Source organism: Pteropus vampyrus, unplaced genomic scaffold, assembly GCF_000151845.1.
Source record: "Pteropus vampyrus isolate Shadow unplaced genomic scaffold, Pvam_2.0 Scaffold18, whole genome shotgun sequence".
In the NCBI taxonomy this organism is placed as follows: domain Eukaryota; kingdom Metazoa; phylum Chordata; class Mammalia; order Chiroptera; family Pteropodidae; genus Pteropus; species Pteropus vampyrus.
Window position 1 is genome coordinate 8,623,423 of NW_011888799.1, and position 20,092 is coordinate 8,643,514.

The following is a 20,092-nucleotide window of genomic DNA, read 5'->3' on the forward strand; positions in this document are numbered from 1 at the left end:
GTTTCTGCCAATATCTTGACTTCAGACTTCTGGCTTCTAGAACTGTGAGAGAATAAATTCCATTGTTTTAGACCCCCATTTTATGGTAATTTGTTACAATAGCTTTATGAAACCCATATAAGGGGCTTGGAGTACCACTCTCATTACTGTTATAGGCCACTGGGACAAGCTTTCCTCCTGCCTCAATGCACTAAGGATCCTGAGGTAACTTATTTCCTCCTTCCTTCCTTCAATCATCATTTAAGTAGCCATGGACTAGGTATATAAAAATGGATAAAGGCAGACACTCTTTCAAGAGTAGTTCAGAGCTAGAGAGAGAGAGAGAAAGACATAAAGAGGTAATTATAACATAAGCTGTGGGCCGAATTGTGTCTCCCTAGTATTCACACATTGAATCCTAATTCCTAGTACTTCAGAATGTGACTGTACTTAGAGACAGGGTCTTTAAAGAGGTAATTAAGTTAAAATGAGCTCACTAGAGTGAGCCTTAATCCAACATGACAGGTGTCCTCATAAGAAGAGAAGATTAGGACACAGTCACACACAGATGAACAATCATGTGAAGACACTGGAGAAGACGGCCATCTATAAATGGACTTCAGAAGAAACCAACTCTGCCAATGGCTTGATCTTGGACTTATAGCCTCTAGAATTGTGAGGGAAAAAATTCTATTGTTTAAGCCATGCAGCCTGTGGTTTTTTGTTATGGCAGCCGTAGCAAACTGATATACTGAAATAAGAACAATGAATCAGCTCAGGCCAGGCTGGAGAGAGGGGAGAACAGGAAAGGCTTCCAAAGAGGTGATATCTAGGCTGGGTCTGAAAAGACAGGAGATTATTCCAGGAGGGGGGAGCACTGAAAGAGAACAGCTTGAGCAAAGGTCCAGAGTATGAAATTGCATGAAGTGTGTAGAGAAATACAAGTCAACATTTTTCAAGGCAAAGGGTGAGTGGGGACTGGCAGATGACAAAGTTTTGGCTAAAAGCCTGATTAAGGCTTTCTTATGCATTCTCTCCTTCCTGGCCTTTTTCCTGGGGGCAATGGGGAGCCACTGCATAGCTAGAAGCAGGGAGACGGCATGGTCTGATGGGCTCTTTATCTGGACCATTCTGGTGACTCTGTGGGGACTTCTGGGGAGGCAGATGAATCTAGAGGCAGAGTGACTAGTAGAATAACTGTGGCTAAGATGATAGAAGCCAGTGGTGGCCAAGATGGAGAGAAGAGAACATTTTCAGAAGTGAAATTAACTGGACTGTTGAGGAGCAAAGAAACAGAAATCTATGCTACTCAAAAGTTTTAGTTTGTGCACTTAGTAATGCTGCCTACCAAGGTGGTGGGAGTAGTTGTAGTTGAATTTGACATTAGATTTGCAGTCCTTCAGGGTAAAGACATTCAAAATTTGCCTTGGAAAAAAGGTGGATCCTAATTTGGGGTATGTATTTCAGAATATCATGGCACCTTCATTTTCAGAGCTGACATAATTCCCACATGACAGTCAGGTAATACATCTTTATTATTATTTTTTTTTGTAAGGTTTCCCTTTCGTGGTTTCTCTAGATGCTAAGGGCTTATAGCAAGTGACTAACTCCACAGGAAATAAAAAGTGTTGTTTGGGCCACTCTTAGAACATTCTTCTTCTTCCGTGAGAGGGACATGGACAGACAAGGCATGTGTACCCAGGTAGGAAAAGTGGGATGCATTATAGAGGTAATAACATTGAGGATTCAGGGACCCTCATGAGATCATCTCCCACAAAAAAAAAAAAAATTGCATAGAGTTTTAGAATATTCCCAAATCTCCTGAAGCATATTCATCTAGCACCCCAGGCTTGGAATGTTAATATAAAATTTAAAAAGTGCCCTGGATAGAGAGGTCGAAGTCCTGGCTCGCTACTCATTTGAAGGTGACTTTAGACAAGTTTCTTAATTTCTCTGTTTTCTATTTTCTTGTCACAGCGCTAGGATTCTATGACCTCTTTGATGGCTAGCACTGATTCGCAAAGCAAACTAGTTCAGATGGGCACCTAGAAAATAAGTTTGAATAAAATTAGGACTTGGTTGTGTTCTCAGCATCCTAATCAAGAAGAAATTATGACAAGAATAGACATCTTTGTTCAAACCTGCTCATGGCTGCATTTTTAAATGATTCATTGTTTCCGTAAAAGGATAGGCCGGCACATGCAACAGGTTCAGACTTTTATCTTCTCATGAATGTTTCCAAGGATAAACTTTAATGTGTCCTTTTCATTGACATTAGAGCAGGCTGTTTCTAGGAATCACGGGATAGGAAGATCCTTTTGGGGCTCCAGCTATTTCCAGATATCTAAATCTGCGACTTTTTAGTAATCCAGCCAGGCTAAGCCAGACCACACAAACTACTACTACTACTACTACTACTACTACTACTACTACTACTTATTATTATTATTATTATTATTATTTATGCCTACAGCACCTGGTCTTCCTAGATGGTCTCCCATCCAAGTACTTACCAGGCCCAACCCTGCTTAGTTTCTGAGATCAGACATCGGGCATGTTCAGGGTGGCATGGCCGTAGACCATGGACCATGGCTCCACGGGGGCATGAACCCAGGATCTTCTGCATGTAAAGCAGACGTGCTAACCGCTACACTATGGAACTGCATCCACAAACTCACTTTTTATTAGAAACTATACTGAAACCACCTCAGTTAAAACTTTGTGCTCAATCAATATATCCCTCAAATATAAAGTAACTGGATACACATATTGATATTATATAAATCAGCTTCACACTGGTTAACATTTTCCCAGAAATTTGTCTATATGAAGCCAAAGATCTAAATATTTGGACATATCTAGATAGTAAGTTGAATGAATGAATAACTGAAGAAATGCATAGTCTTATTATACACCATGTACTTATTTCTAAACCCCTGGACTAATCTTAGAAATGAAGTTTGGTAGATTTCTTTTTGGTCCAGCTCTACAAGGTAGATAAAAATGCTTTTAAATTTGCTCATCCCTCACCTTAAACATTGCTTTGCTCATGATGTCCTCCTCTAAAATATTCTATAACTTTCTGTTGCCTTCAGGATGACATCCAAGTCCTCTTTTGCCATGCAAGGCTGCCCTCCTAGTTTTCCAATCTCATCATCTGTCCTGCATGTGTGCAGACCTCTTCACTCCAGCCGGATAAGTCTAGTCCTACCCAGGTACGTGTTTGATGTGCCTCTGCCTAGGCTGAGCCCATTGCCTGGAATATGCTTACTGGCTCCTCAATTAAGCCACATTTCAACATCCAAACCCAGCTTCGCTTCTCTTATTTTCTCAGTTGAATTTTATAGCTTCTCATCTGCAATGATGAGTCTTTGTTTGACTCCAAGGAAAATTGACTAAATGTATTGCTTATGAAAACTCCCAGGAAAGACATGAGAGGTGAGGAGTCCTGTTCTCATCAGATCTTGATCAAGAACAAAACTCCCAGGCACACAGATGGTGACACAAAAAGAAAGAAAGAAGTTTTTTTTTTAATTAAACATCCCTGTCTATATAAAACTTGAATCTTTACCCACAATATTTGTTTATTCATTTATTTATAAACTATATTAACATATCGCTGTAAGAGTACACTGTACACACCATGAACTATATAACATATTAACATTTAAGAGGACTAGATAAAATTAAATAGAAATGTTGCTTACCTTTTTAATTCTAATTATAATATTCTAATATGTCATACATTACATTGAATTCTCTGTTTTGAATAACATGATCCCTGGAACAACATCAGGCTCTTTTGCAATAGCAATAATAATTATTGACGAGTTTGCGACACTTTCCACTATGCTGACCTAAATTATAGGGAGTTGCTCCTTTAGAACAAAGATTCCAGGCTATGAGGCTAAGAAACATTAACTAGGGCTGTTATGTTGTCGGACTTTGGGGGATCACCATTTACATTTTCTGTGAATTATTCCCCCTAAATCTGATCAATGCATAACCTTTGTAGCCCTGTGTGAGGTCCCGTGAGTTCCTAATCAGAGACAGTTTCTGCAGATGGCTTCACGTGAGCTGAGGGAGGGAAGGAGTGTTGGACTCCTGTTGGCTTTTCCAACTACACCCAAATCTAGGATCATAATCATTATCAAGCAGTATCCTAGAGTAGATAACAGGTGATGCCATATATATGCACACTGATAAAGTGCTGGAGCCGTATACTCTGGGAGACTATACAAAACTAAAGGCTGTAAGAGCTGGAAGGGACTGAATTTCAGAGATGAGGAAACTCAAGTCCAGGAACATTTCACAGCAAATTATTGACAGTGGTGTGTTAGAATTTCCTGAGTGCTCTTTCTGCAATATTATTCTGCTCATTTTAAGACCAGTAATGGAACTAATTGTATCAGTAATGGGACTAACTGTAATAAAATATTATTTATTAAATGTCTAATAACATTTATCAAAAATGCTTAAAATAAAAATTTTATTTTATGGATGGTTCAAATTCATCATCATAATAATTAAGGCTCCAGTATATTGAGCATTTACTATACATCAGATACATACTAAGCAATTTACATGAATTACCTTATTTCATCTTCATAACAATCCTAAGAGGAACATATCATTATAATATTCATTTTACCAGTGAAGGAACTGAGGCTGAGAGAATCTGAACAATTTAATAGACATTTACTTACTAAGCCAGGTCTCAAATCCATGCAACCTGACTTTAAAACCTGCTCTGCAACATATACCTTCCTCCGCAGTCAATGATACCAATTATGTGCAAAAAAAAATGGCTTCCATTTGTACCATTTTTCTTTGTAGTAACCATCGTCAATATTTTTTCCTTTGCACTAAACAAAATACCAGACTGCTTCTCTCTCCTCTCCTTTCCCCTTCCCTCCCCTTCCCTCCCTTTCCCTCCCCTCCCCTCTGCTCCCCCCGCCCTCATACACACACACAAAAACACAATAGGAACATGTCTACAGGTCCCTCAACGTCACGAGAAAGCAGCAAGACACATCTCATAATCCTATGTGGAAAATTCTGAACCAACAACTCCTCCTGGTGGCCTTATGACATAAATGGCATCTTTCACTAGAGATTTGTTTTTCACTGGATCTCAGCCAATGACCAAGAAACTATTATTTCTTTTCTCTTATCTTCAAGAATTGTGTTTCTCTGTTATCCCATGGGAGAGTTGGACCTAAAATGTGTAGTGTTAATCTCTTACCCAGGGCCTGGCATGTAGCAAGTATGTCATAAATGTTGGATGGATGGAGAGGAGGAAGGAAGGAAAGGAAGGAAGGAAGGAAGGAAGAGAATGTATAAATGACTATATTAGCACATTTTCTCAATCATATGTTCTCGGACAGGGGATCTATAGCTGAAAAGGAAATAACATCTTCATTCATTCAGTAGACCCCCTAGAGTCAGTCTTGGCTCTATTTTCATGATACTTCTCATCAACCCATCAGCAAAACCTCTGGGCTCTCTCTTCAGAATAATCCCTATCCTACTTCACACTACTTCTACTGCTGTCACTACAGGCCAATCCATCATCCTCTCTTGCCTAGTTTTCAATTGCCTCCAAACTGTTCTCCCTGCCTCGACCCTTTCTCTGTTATCAAAAAGACAGCCAGAATGTTCCTTCTAAAATCCTCTGATGAATTTCCACATCACTGAGTAAAAGTGAAAGTTCTTCCAATGGCTCATGAGAACTGACATGATCTATGCCCACCTCCACCTCTCTGGGTTCATCTGCTACCACCTTACCTCTCTCCCTTACCTCACTCCAGCCTCTCTCCCTTACCTCACTCCAGCCATGCCTACTCCTCGTTCCCCTACTTACCATTGCTCTGTCAAATTGTGGGAGGCTGAATAATGGCTCCCAAACTTGCCATGTTCTAATTCCTGGAACCCATAATTTTTTTTCTTGGTGACAGAAGGGACTTTGCAGATGCAATTATATTAAGACTCTTAAAACGGAAAGATTATCCTGGATTACCTGGTGGGCCCAAACTAATCACAAGGCTCTCTGTAAGAGGGACATAGGAAGAGGCAGATCAGAAAAAGGCAAGGCAAAGATGGAGGCAAGGGGATAAAAAGCGATGTGATGTGTGAGCAATGAGCAAGGAATGAGGTCGACCTCTAGAAGCTAGAGGAGGGAAGGGAACAGATTCTCCCCGGAGCCTCCAAAAAGAACACAGCCCTGCCAACACCTTGATTTTTAGGTCATATAACTCATTTCAGATTTCTGACCTCCAGAACTGTGAGAAATTGATTTGTGTTGTTTCGAGGCACTGTTTGTAGTAATATGTTACAGCAGCAATAGGAAATTATTCTGTTTTATGATTCTTTATGGTACTATTACCATTGGGCTTATTTTATATTTACTTATTTATTTGTCCATCAGTTGTCCCTCCCACTACAACGCAAAGTACATGGGAGCCAGGATTTTGGTTTCTTCGTGGTTGTAAACCTAGGGCCTAGCACAATAACTACCTGTTCAGTGAGGGAATAAATGATATATTTTAATTAAGTAATTGGCTAACACCCTGAAATAGCTGATCTTCGATAAAATGTTGTTTGAACACAGAGTTACAAGCCTGCATGACATTTTCACTGACTTGTCTAGAACAGGTGGAAAATATGTACACATGAGCTTGGGCTGCATCTAAAACAGCCCAGGAGAAGAAATCCCAGGACTGCATAGCAACAAACCCTGCTAGGAAGATGGTGAGCATCTTAAGCCCTGTCAAATTTGAGGGGGTTCCAGCATCCACTCCGGGTTGTTGGGAAGAGGAAGGAGTCTGAGCAGGTTACACTCATACCCTCTACTCCCATGCAAGACGAACAACTCCTGTTTTTATCTGTTTTTGTATATTACATTTTGTATATTACATTTCCATTCAACATTGAATAAGTGGGATGGGGTAGAGGGGTAAGAAGCAAGGATGCTAACTGTTCCTCTTGTTACTGAGTTCTGCTAAATATCCTTAAAAAGGAGTTCACACACAAGAGGTCGATAGTACACGCTAACATTATGGTTAACATAATTATACTAAAAAGAATGTCAACTTAAAGATTTAATTAAGTCTGGTATTTGCTTTACAGTATTACAAACCATAAATAATTTAGTAATCACACATCACTATCCCACAGTTTTTCCTATTGATGGAACCAGCTAGAGATGCCAATACTTCTATTTTTTTCTACTTCTTTTTGGTTCAACACCAGTGGTAGGCTAATTTCTGGTGAAATCAACACTTTGCCAAATTTACAAATAATTGTCTTGGTGCCAGTGATGAGGATGATGACCATTCACCCTGCCTGCTGCGTAAAGTTGCAGGATGCTTCCGTCCTGAGAAAAAACACAGCTAGTCCTCACTTTTTAAAAATGTGGTTTTTTTGGAAACCAACACAATGGCGATGTGGCTATGGAGGCTGGAACGCTGCTTGAATGTATCAGCTCCGACTTCGCCTTCTCCGTGGACCCCCTGCAGACTCCCTCCTGGAACTGCCACAGCACTCCACACATTCCTATAGTCACCAACACTTGCACGTTAAACATGTGCAAGTCTGTCTCCTGCTCCACATTGTCAATTTCTTCAGTGCAAGAGCCCTGTCTTACACAGCCCTCCCCCACCCCCGCCCCAATAATACAAGGCAAGCTTTAATATAATACCAAGCAAGCTTTGTCAGGTACCTAAGTATGAGTCAAACACTCTGATAGTTGATTTTTAAAAAGGCCTTGTGGTAGAATAAAGGATACATGATTTACACACTAAACAACTAGGGAAAGTACAAAGTAGAAAATAATAGTGCATTAAACTAGCAAATAAAGTATATTTCATTAGAGGAGTTATTGGAAATGAGGAGAGGGAGAAATGAGTGTGGGCTGAAATTTTGTAGGCTCATAGAGTAATCATTTTTATTAGCAAAAAATGGCAGTATTACTAATATGTTGTCTTCGTATTTTAAAGAAACATGTAAATATGAATATCGTGGGATCTTAAGTTTTGCGGGGGAAATATTCTGCCATCTTTATTAATAAAGATCATTATTTTTAGCCCTGAAATGCTTTTTATGTTTTAATAATAGTCATAGCCATAATCTTTATTACAATATTAATCTAATACAAAGATCACCAAAGTTCTTTGCTTAAATATCATAAGCATTAAACATTAACACTGGCGATTAGTGTCTTACTGCTACGGAAATCATTTTACTTCATCAGATATTTTACTTATATTGGTGCCCAAAGAGCAAGCTCAGTGACAGAGGTAACATTTATTGAGCACAAATCTGAAATAACTCTGACCTTAGAAATGTCATGAAGGAAACTCTAGCATCTGACTGCAGATTTGACTTTCTCTTACAAACTTTGGTTTTGTTTTTTCAAATCATGCCAACGAAGAAAATTTAACCAGACAGGAAAATGTGCTTAATGTCTGTCACAAGATAAGGGTCTGAGCAACAATTTCTGCTCATTTGTAAGTGAACTCAAAAAATACTTTGCCCGCGGTATATAGAAGTCAATGATTAGACACATTTTAAATGCCTTTCCAGTTCTTGCAATTTTGAGCTGTCCTGGGTGAACTCTGGAATGACTGATTTAATCAGCACTACTCTTGACAAAGTACTAGACCCGAGGACCCCGACACCATGCATCTTTCCCTGATCACTCAGAGCAAAATAAAACATCAATTATACCATCTGTACATGCAGGCGTGCCTATCAGAGGCAGCCCTTACCTTCACAAAGAGGGTAATCTGAGGGTCTGTGGAAGATGATTCATTTTCTTCCAAACCATCAGCAGCAGAGCAGCAGGTGGGGGGACCTTCACTGCTCTCCAGGACGGTGAAGCTTGAAGGAGAAGGCAGGTCTTCTTTCATCATACTTCCATTCTCCTGTGGCTCTGCTGGGCTAGGCTCCTGGTCTTGAGTTGTTGAGTGTAATTCTTCCATCGAGATGTCCTTCACCTCCTGAGGCCCACCTGGTGGAAGATCCTGGGCCTCAGGACATACTTCATCAGGCAGGAGGTCGCTTTCTGCTTTCGGTTGGGAAGAGGCCCAACCGTTCTCTTCACCGCCGACAGCATAAACCGGTACAGAGTTATAGTAATGAGATTCCAGCTCAGTGGCATATAAACTGTTTTCTGACCTCGAGTCTTCAAGCATGTCATCATTATGGGCGCTTTCATTTTCTGCTGGCTGGTCTGGAACCTCATACATCCCCACTTTTTGGACTGTGTCATAGATGGTGCTGTATTCTTTGTCATTCATGTTTATTGATCTGATAGATCCTTTTGCAAGCAGACCTGAGTGGATCTGAAGTGAGTAAAGTGACAGAGGATGCTGCACTTCCTTGCAGAGGAGTCAGTGGGCTTTTAAAACACAGAAACTAGCAACAGCTATCAATGACAGGTCTCTAACAATCATTAACCAGAGCCTTTAATCAGCAAACCACAAGTCCATTGGATGAAAGATAAAGCTTACATATTCGGTTAACTCTTTCACCCCTAAGGACATTTTTAACTGACTCTGGGGTTTTCCTCATCGCCAGTAACTAAGTTTCTTTGGATCGACTACAGGTTGAATTTAATTTCCTCCCAGTCCACAGTGAAATTTCTGAATATTTACCCATTTGTCACTAAATGGAGCTCAATCTTTCAACTGACCTCACGTGCTGACAGCATTCAAGAAGTCCCTGCAATTCAGTGGAGAACAATTCTTCACAATGGTAATATCTATTTATAGCTGAATTCATTACACAAAATAATTATTTGAATATTGATATCCTATGATAAATGAGTTATATGTACTTCAGTTAGGAAATGAATTCTATTTTCATTTCTTATCTGGAAACAGCACTAGGTAAATGACAGAAGGAAAAAAAGATAACGCTCTGGTCTACGGGCACATCAGTACAGACCACCAAAAATAAGGGACTTAAAGGTTTATGGCTTTGAGGTTTTTTTCCCTCTTAAATCTGGGTGATTATCACAGTGAACAAACATTCACTAAGAATCTATTATGCACAGGATTTCGAATTGAGCACTAAACATATTAGTTAGAAGATGGATTCTCTGTTCTCAAGGGAATTTTAAGTATAGTTAGAGGGCCGGGAAGAGAAATTAAAACCCTTATGGACGCAGAATAAACTATGCAAGTTTTGCTTAGTGCAATTGGCCCAGGTCTGGAATAAGAAGCAAAGAACCGTATGTACAAATTTGCTAGTAGATGTCATCTACAGATGCCATAAATATAAAGGCTCTTCATTTTTTAACTTGGTACTCTGTTCTGCTAATTCCTGCTTCTCATAGCACATCACATACATCTTTCTCTTTGAAGTGACAACCCAATGGATTGTAACGGAACTTTAATGTCTAAACATCATGTGAAAATTGAGAAGCAATGAAACTCTGGTTGACAGATTTCAAAGGATTTGATGAACATCTTATTGACAAAACTCTATTGTACCCTTAGCTCCAATATTGTATCCAGGAATCTTCTATAATGAACTAGAACAATATTTCTAGAATTCTAGCTTTTGGGGGAAAAGGCCAGAGACAGACTCTAAAGGTTGTTGACACGAGCCCCTTTTCTTATTGAAAAGTGAGAGTTGATGGGTGCAAATACCTGATCAATTACAATAGGCTCCATAATCAGGCATTTATAACTGAATGAAGCCCCAGCTCAATCCCTTTTCATAATTTTAGCTGGAGAAAACCTAAGAGATCACTCAGCCTAGCACTTTATTTAACAGATGAGAAAAGCCTGAAACCCAGAAAGGGGAAGTCAGTGGTCCAAGTCTGCACAGTTAACAACGTGCTGATTTCAGCTGTAGCTTCTTAACCTCCAGCTTGGTGATCCTACTGCCATGCACAACCTTCCTTCAAGTTGGCGTTCTCCGACCTTTCTTTCATGATCACAGCCTTCCCCCCAGGCCCCGAAAGATCAGTTTTAGATACTTTCTCCATGAAATTGAGATGCTGCAGATATACTTTATATCTGTTTACGTGCTGTGTATATCTATCTATCTAGATAGATAGATAGATAGATAGATCTGTGCTTTTTTTCTATAAAAAGAGTAAGTTTTTTGTCCCTCGAGAAACATTTTTCACCCCTTCGGGGGTGTTATCGCTCTTTTTGAGAATGTGTGCTTTAATTGCTAAAACACTTCTTGAGTGTAACTCATAATCTAGCACTGGATTATATGCCATTCTGTATTATTACCAAATAATAATATTCCACAACTTGTGCATATGTGCACAGCCTGCTACCAGGGCCTTGCTGTGAATGACCCAGTGAGACAGTGGAGGCTGGTTAAGCTTAGGGACCAAGAACACACTTTATAAATTTGATCCCCCTTGTGTCCCTTTTCAGGACACACCCATCATGGTTTAGTTACAGGTTGTAACATGAAACCAGTCATCCTGTTACAATGTTAAGTCAGGTCATATCACTGCCTAACGCCCTGAAATGACCCCTCATTTTTCTCAATAAAAGCCAAAGTACTTACAATGACCCACAAGGCCCTACAAAACCTACACTGGCTCCCCTATACCTGTTTTTTTCCCCCTGCTTACTCTGCTTCAGAAAATCTGGCCTCATTGCTATGCCTGGGACACTCCAGAATGTTCCCATATTAGGATGTGTATACTGGCTGTCTCCTCTGTCTGGAATACATTTCCCCTGGACATCTGCATGGTCAATTCCCCAAACCCCTCTAAGGTTTGCTTATATCTCCTCTTTTCAGTGAGCCCATTCTGGCTGTTCTGTTAAAAATGACAACCCATCCCCACTCCGATCTGTTACCTCCTTCCCATTACTAAAAACCCTTACCTGAATTTTTGTTCCTTTTTTCATATACCTGTCAGCTTCTAATAAGATATATACATTAATTTTTTATCATGTCGAGTTTATTTTCTGTCTTCTCTCACTATAATGTAAACCTTGAATGAATACAGATGTCTGTTTTTCCATTATTATCTGAAACACCTATAAAAGTGCCTGACACATATTAGAGACTCAATACATATTTGTTGAATACATTTCTGTGATTATATGATATCTTTATCCTTCACTGGACATGTAAGTTTTTTGCCCATCATTGTATACCTAAAGTCTAACAGATATCTAACATATAATAGGTGCTTTTGAAATATTTGTTTTATAAACAGCTAAAATAAAAGAGATGCATCTAGAATTCATGTACTCTTATTTCTGGTCCAGTTTCTTTCCGTATTATGCATAAATATTATTTCCTTACTATATTGTAAACTCCTACAGAAAGAGAATTGAAAAGGGGATCTTCCACAGCACTTTGTATAAAGCAAGTTGGCTTGTTTACTTATAAAAGAATAAGTCTGTCAACCAATTAATCAATCAAAATATTTTGAGACCTCTAAATGTCTGTTACTTATAACCTAGGAAAGGAAAGAAGACACATATTCATTGGCTTGAGAAGTTCTAAAACTAAGCTTGTGTACTTTATGAGATACAACTCTGCTCAGGTCTTATCCATGTTTGGAAGGCTTCAGTGGTTCTGAAGCATATGCAGGAAAATGTTCCTTCCAAGACCTTTCACAATTGGAACCAAACCTATCTCTACAACCAGCTTCTCCCCTCAGCACTCCCCCCAAATGTCCTACTCTGCAACCAGAAAAGATGCTCTTTCCTGAGATGCGCTATGCCATCTCCTGCCCCTATGCTTTTGCACGTATATTGCCTCACTGGACAAAATTCTACTCACTCTACTATATGCAGGATATAAATCTGCATAAGAGATGATCTTATCTGTGCTTACAACTGAGGGAACTTACAAACTAGTAATTCAACAGAAAGGATCCAACTGGGACTTAGAGCAAGCCTGTTCATTGTCTGGGTTAACTTTGGGTCCAATGTCTGGTCTTCTGCTTTGCAGAAGATTCAATTTTGTTAGTTTGAGTTTTTCAAACATTGGAGAACTGGATCACTCTTAACGAAATTCAAAAAACATCAGTTTAGCAACTGAAATGCAAATTTATGAATTTACTTCCCGATACCAGCTTGGGTTAATAAGTATAAGTTTTTCACAGCAGCAAAGTCTTCGTAGGGAGCCAGTTAAGATAATATCCTCATGTTACATTTATGTGATGTTTGTAGGAACTGAAACAATACCCTTCTTTTTAAAACTCAGTATTAGTGATTTGTGCCCCTTTTTGGAGTTTTTTTAAATTAAATATATTGGAATGACATTGGTTAATAAAATTGTATAAGTTCAATGTGAACACTTCTATAATACATCACTTCTATATTGCATTGTGTGTTCATTACCCAAAGTCAAATCTCCTTCAGCCACCATATATTTGACCCCCTTTACCTTTATCTACTTGCCCCACTCCCCTCTTTCCCTCTGGTAACCACTAAACTGTTGTCTGTGTCTATTAGTTTTTGTTTGTCTTGTTCACTTGTTGTTTTCAGTTTTATATCCCGCATATGAGTGAAATCATGGTTCTCAACTTTTTCTGATTTATTTCATTTAGCATGATAATCTCAGGATCCATCCATGTTGCAAATGGCAGTATTTTACCTTTTCTACAGCTGAGTAATGTTCCATTGTATATATGTACCACATCTTCTTTATCCAATCATCTATCGAAGGCCACTTCAGTTGTTTACATTGTGAGTAATGCTGCAATAAACATCGGGATGCATATATCTTTACGGATAAATGATTCAAAACATTTTTGTAAGATACCCAAAAGAGGGATCGCTGAGTCACATAGTAAGCCTATTCTTAATTTTTTGAGAACCTCCATACTGTTTTCCATAGTGGCTGTACTAATTTGCAGTCCCACCAGCAGTGTATGAGGGTGCCTTTTTCCGCGCAACCTCTCCAACATTTGTTATTACTTGTCTTTGTTGATCATAGCTATTCTAACAGGTGTTAGGTGTTATGTCATTATGGTTTTGATTTGTATTTCCCTATTAGCTGATGAACTTGAGCATCTCTTCATATATTTGTTGTGTGCCTTTTCTTTTAATCTCAAACAATCTCATTAGAGATTTATCACTTTTTCTTATTATTTTAGAGAAACTTTGTCTTTATTAATAATCTCTTTGTGCATTTCTTTGCAGTTTCATTAATTTCTGCTCTTATATTTATTACTTCTTTTCTTCTCTTCTCTTTGGTTTCACTTTGCTGCTTTTTTATCCCAACATAATTGTGATAGATACTTAGATCATTGGTGTTCTGCATTTCTTCTTTTCTAATATATGTATTTAAGACTTAATTTTCCTCTAGGGAGCTTTATCTACATCCCACAAGTTGTAATATGTTTTATTTTGATTATCATTCAGTTCAAAATATTTTACATTTTCTGTTTATATTTTTTCCTTTTGTCTATAAATTATTTAGATATGTATGGATTAATTTTTAAAGATTTAAAGATTTTCTAGTTATGTTTTTGTTATTAATTTTTAGCTAATTTTACTGTGGTCAGAGAACATAGTCTTTATGATTTTAATCTATTGAAATTTATTTTAAGACTTGCTTTATGACCCAGTATGTGAACAGCTTTGGAAATATTCCATGTGCACTTGAAAAGAACATGTGTTCTTCTATCGTTAGTTATAGTGCTCTGTAGATTAGTTTGTGTTTGTTAATTTTTGCTATTTCCATCTGCTTGTTCTATTAGTTACTGAAAGAGGAAAGTTAAAATCTTCCTTATGATTGTATAAATCTTATTTTAATTCTCTCGATTTTTGTTTTATATATTTTAAGGCTATATTATTAGGTGCACACAGATTCAGAACTGCTATATCGTCTTAGTAGATGGCCTTTTTTAAATAGAAAATTTCACACTTTATCTTTAGTAATATATTTTTCCTTTTTCTGACATCAGCTTTCTTTTGCTTAGTGTTTATGTATACGTTTTCTTAAGATTTTACTTTCAACTTTTCTGTGTTCTTATACATAAGCATTAGATAGTTATATTTTTAACCGTCTGACAATCTTTAAATTTGACTATTTAGTCCATTAACATTTAATATAATTGAGATGTATTTAGGTTAAATATACTATCTTACTATTTGTATTTTTTAAAATGAGCAATATCTTAAATAGATATTTCACGGGAAAATAATATATGAGTAGCCAATAAGTTCATTAAAAAGAGCTCAGCATTATAGCTGTGAGGGAAATGTGGTTAAATGAGATCACTTAATACCATTAGAGCAGCTAAAATTAAAAAGACAAACAATACCAAGTGTTGGTAGAGCAACCAGAATTCTCACACATTGACAATGAAGGTGTAAAATGGTACAACCACTTTGTAAAAATTATTTGGTAGTTTATTATAAAATTAAACATACACTTACCTTATGACAGAAATTCCATCAAATTTCAGAAATTTATCCAAGAAAAAAAGTAAATATATAAAAGTTGGACGTGGTTCCATAGTGTAGCGGTTAGCACACTGTTTTACATGCAAAATGTCCTGAATTCACACCCCAGTAGAGCCACAGTCCATGGTCTATGGCCATGCCACCCTGAACAAGCCCGATGTCCTATCTCGGAAGCTAAGCAGAGTCGGGCCTGGTTAGTACTTGGATGAGAGGCCACCTATGAAAACCAGGTGCTGCAGGCATAAATAGTAATAAATAATAAATAAATAAAATAAATAAAATAAAATAAAAGTCAGTTATCATAACAGGCTTGTATGAGATTGCTTACTGAAACTCGATTTATAATCTAAAAAACTGGGAACTTCTAGCAATAAGATAATGGATAGGCAAACAGTAGTGTATTCATCTACAGTCATGTGCTGTATAATGATATTTTGGTCAATAATAGACTGCATATACAATGATTGTCCCATAAGATTATAATGGAGTTGAAAAATTCCTATCTCCTAGTGACTTCTAGTATCTTCACACATTGTAGCATAATGCTACAATGTAGCATTATGCATGTTTGTAGTGATGCTTGTGTTAATAAATTTACTGTACTGCCAGTCAAGTATAGCACATATAATTAATTATATACAGTAAAAAATACTTGATAATGATAATAAATGACTATGTTACTGGTTTACATTTACTATGCTATACCTTTTATGGTTATTTCTACTTATTAAAAAGTTTGCTGTAAAATAATACTACTCCAGCAGCAGCCTCATACATCTTGTATTTACCAAGTCTCCTGATTACATAATTTTCTCTTGTGCTTGATTTAATTTTGTGTTTTATAAAGGTAGCGTAGCCTAAGAGAACAGTGTACAGTGATGTCTTAGGCCTTCACATTCACTCACCACTCACTGACTCAACCAGAGCAACTTCCAGTCCTGCCAGCTCCATTCATGGTAAGTGCCCTATACAGATGTGCCATCTTTTGCCTTTTATACTGTACTTTTACCATACCTTTTCAATGTTTAGATATATTTAGATACATAAATACTTACCATTGTATTACAATTGCCTACAGTATTAACTACAATAGCATGTCTTATAAGTTTGTGGCCTTGGAGTAGCAGATGTAGCCTCTGTGTGTAGTGGGCTATACCGTCTAGGTTTGTGTACGTGCACTCTATGATGTTTGCACAACGACGAAATCGCCTAACAATGCATTTCTCAGAATGTATCCCTGTCATTAAGTGGTACATGTATTAATATTACTCAGCAATAACAAGAATGAACTACTGATACAGACAACAAAATGAATCTCATAGATAATATGTTGAGTGAAAGTTGTCAGACATAAAAGAGTATATACTAAATTATTTCGTATAATTATGTCAGCTTAAAAATATACCAAGGGTTACATGGTTTCTAATCACTTGTTTAATGGGTACTCTATGTAAAGATTTTAAGGATCATATCTATAGCCCAGGGGCAAGGAATACGCCATGTTAATAGTTGTCTTAGACGTCCTCCTCTGGGAGAAAAATTTCTTGGGTTACCATCATTAAGTTACGAGAGTTAAACCTACCCCACTGCTTCCTAAACTACAGCTATCAGGCTGAACAAGCCAAGCAGAAAATTTTGCATTAAGTGCATGGCGCCAGCAACATCCTGGCCACCAATGCTGGCAGATTACCATCAACAGCGTCATTAAGAAATTTTCAGGGTATCTTACATCACTTTATATCAGCTGGGGTCTCCCCAATCCTTATACACTTGAGGAAATATGCCTTACAATCACCCATTTCACAGTTTTCTTCCTCATCTTTTTCTCTGAATCTGGGTTCATGCATGTATCATTCAAATGCAAAATGCTATCCTTTCATGTTTCTGAAAAAAAAAAAATCTACTCACGGCCCCAAATTTTATACTTTTAATGGAGACTTTGGCGTCACAAGGAGCAATCACATCAGACAGCACCAGTTCACTGCCCCCGCCCCGATTCCCAGTCACCTCCTCTCTCCCTTTCTTTCTGCTTGCCTCCACATTCAGAGGAACCATCAGTTCTTCCAATTTCTCCCACAGATTATTTTTCAGCAAGCTCCATTCACACTTGGTTTGGAGAAGGGAGTCTTCTTACCTTCCTTCCCAAACAGGCTTTTCCAAGAATTTCTTCAGAACATACCCAGTATCCCCTCCGAAGAGAATTCTAATAGATATAATATCTATCTTGTTGCCTTTCTGTTCAGATTTGGTAACTCCTTGATGAGATTTTTGGGACACGAAAGACGCAGTGGCCGTGAATTTCCAAACAGAAGCGGTCTCTCTGAATTGCTTGATTTTTAAAGCAAGGGAAGGGCTTAGGTCGAAGACGATGAGCACAGCCAGAGCACCTCAGACTGGGGAATAAGCTATGAGCATTGCTCCACTTGGATCTTTCTCCTTAAGGTTGTTCTTATTAGCGGTTTGCAGATTATGGGAGAGGGGAAATGAGGATATGTCAAAGTGGCTGTTTGAAAAGAGCTTGGAATCTGCTCAACATTTCAAGGCGAAGGAGATGAGGAAAGTCATAGGCCTCAATTTCCTACAGCGCTCAAATATTTGATTTTCATTAGGTGTACTCACTAGAGTCCATTCCAGCCAATCTGAAAATCCTCGAACCGCAGACTCCTGGAACAGGAGAGATAGTGAAGCCTTACCTTACAACAGGTCCTGGACGAATTGATTCAGTCCTGCCGTATTTAGCAAACTTGTGACTGAAAACATGACCCTCTATCCTGAGGTAGCCACATGGGCTTCAGGAAAATCAGCATGAACGGTGGGCCTCAGAAGAGGAAGAAAACGGTTAGAGGGAGGAAAAAAGCTAGTAAGTTATTTTCAGAAGGGCAAGTTTATCTCTAGTGCCAGTACCTCCGCTTGCTTTTCCGCCCTCTTCTCTTCACCTCGCCCCTCCCCTCATCACTATTTTTCCCCTCTCAGGAGCTTCTTACTCTAAACAAGCTGATGACTTACCCATTCGGTAATATTTTCATTTCCAAAAAATGCAAAGGCAAACCCAAAGGAATGAATGGCTAATGATAAAAACTCATTTTCCACTTTTCAGAGAAGATCTATTTCTTACTTCCTGCTTTCTCAGCTAATTCTCAGTTGTCCCACATATAAAATGAGAATAATAGTATGCGAGGGGCAGGGAAAGTGAGTATCTTAGGTCGTCGATGAGACCTGAACAAACGTAGTAGAGAAGGGATGTTAAGTTGTTAAATACAATGCAGAGTTCAGAATTCACAATGACTGAGAGTAAACCATATTGAATGGAGTAGCAGAATGAAGAAAAAGTAGAGAGATGGGAGTACTGGTCTAGCCTGTCGATGGCCTTGAATGCCAGGATTAGAAATCTGACTTTTATACTCATAGGCTGATATTGAGGACGAGCAGACACATAACACAGAAGTTCAGTTCTGCAACCATTTAAACTCCAGCTGCATTCAATGCAGAGAAAGGTTCTCAGAGAAAACCATTTCCAATAGCTGGTATTGCTTATTGAAGCAGTTGGTTAACTAGCACATGAAAATGTGATATCTACATGTCAATATAGGCACAGAGAGGGAACTGAGTATAAGCCACCTGATTCCTGATGGGTTAGCTGAGTCATTTCAGTCACTGTGAATGTGTCCCTCTCCAACTTACCTCTCCTGGCACTCTCTCCTCCTGGAGCTCCGTCAGACACCATTCCCACCCAGTCATTGCATAGCTTTTGTTTTCATAACCTTCACCTAGTTGTTCCAACTTTCTGAATTTCATTCCTTGCGATTCTGACCCAGGCATTATACCCCACCATATGTATCTCTTCATTAATGCTTACTTGCATATCATCTCAAAATTTTACCATACTTCTTTACTTCTCAAATTGTAAATAGTCATCTTTATCTTGACTCATCATTCCATTGGTGGTCCACCTCAGTGCTGTCTGTTTTAGAGGATACAATTTAGGAGAGGTCCTAGGTCCTGGAGGAGCCTGGGTAAAAGTCGTTAATGATGTTTTACTACTTAGAGGAGATGAATAAAGGTGAGAGGAAAAGGAGGAATATTAAATATTGGGGGGATGACGGAATTCTTTTCACTGAAAAATCTAACGGATTGGGAAGGGAAAACAAAGTCACTTAAATTTAATTTTAAAAATTCGAGCATCAAAAAACATCTTTAAAAAAAAAAACAGAAAATGAACAGACAAAAATAACTAGAAATTTATTCTCTCACAGTTTTGGAGATTACAAGTCCAAACGCAAGGTGTCAGCAGAGCCACACTAACTCCAAAGTCTCCAGGGGAGAATCCACCTTCGCCTTTTCCGGCTTCCAGTGGTCCTAGGCATGCCTTGGCCTGTGGCTGCATCTTTCCGATCTCTGCTTCTGTCTTCACGCAGCTGTATGTGTATGTCCAGTGATACTTGCCACTGGATTTTCAAAACGGAACGAACTACATGCTCTCAAGCCCTTAGTCACGGTAACCTTTGCTTTATCCTCTGCCTGTCCCTGTTGCTCTGCCCTGGCACTGATGACCCAGGCTAGGATGACACACCCAACCCCAGAGCCCTGCTCTCAAGGATGCCCTCCGGCTGTCGCTTGCACTTCCTCTTTATTCAGAGTGGTCTAGCTTCCTCCCTCTGCTGTCTCCAGTGTGACCAAAGCTTCCTTGTTTGACCCCCTTAGTAGCT

At 38.5% G+C, this 20,092-nt stretch overlaps 1 protein-coding gene and 1 pseudogene across 1 annotated transcript in view; both read right to left on the reverse strand.

The window, feature by feature from the left end:
- CLIC5 (chloride intracellular channel 5) overlaps window positions 1–9,363 on the reverse strand; it is a 161,626-nt gene extending 152,263 nt beyond the window's left edge. The window contains exon 1 of the mRNA XM_011354766.2: window positions 8,748–9,363. Coding sequence (XP_011353068.1) covers window positions 8,748–9,278 — 531 coding nt within the window. The 5' untranslated portion in view covers window positions 9,279–9,363. The remainder of the gene's footprint in view (window positions 1–8,747) is intronic.
- On the reverse strand, window positions 2,444–2,559 carry LOC111736224 (annotated as a pseudogene).
- Window positions 9,364–20,092: the final 10,729 nt, after the last annotated feature.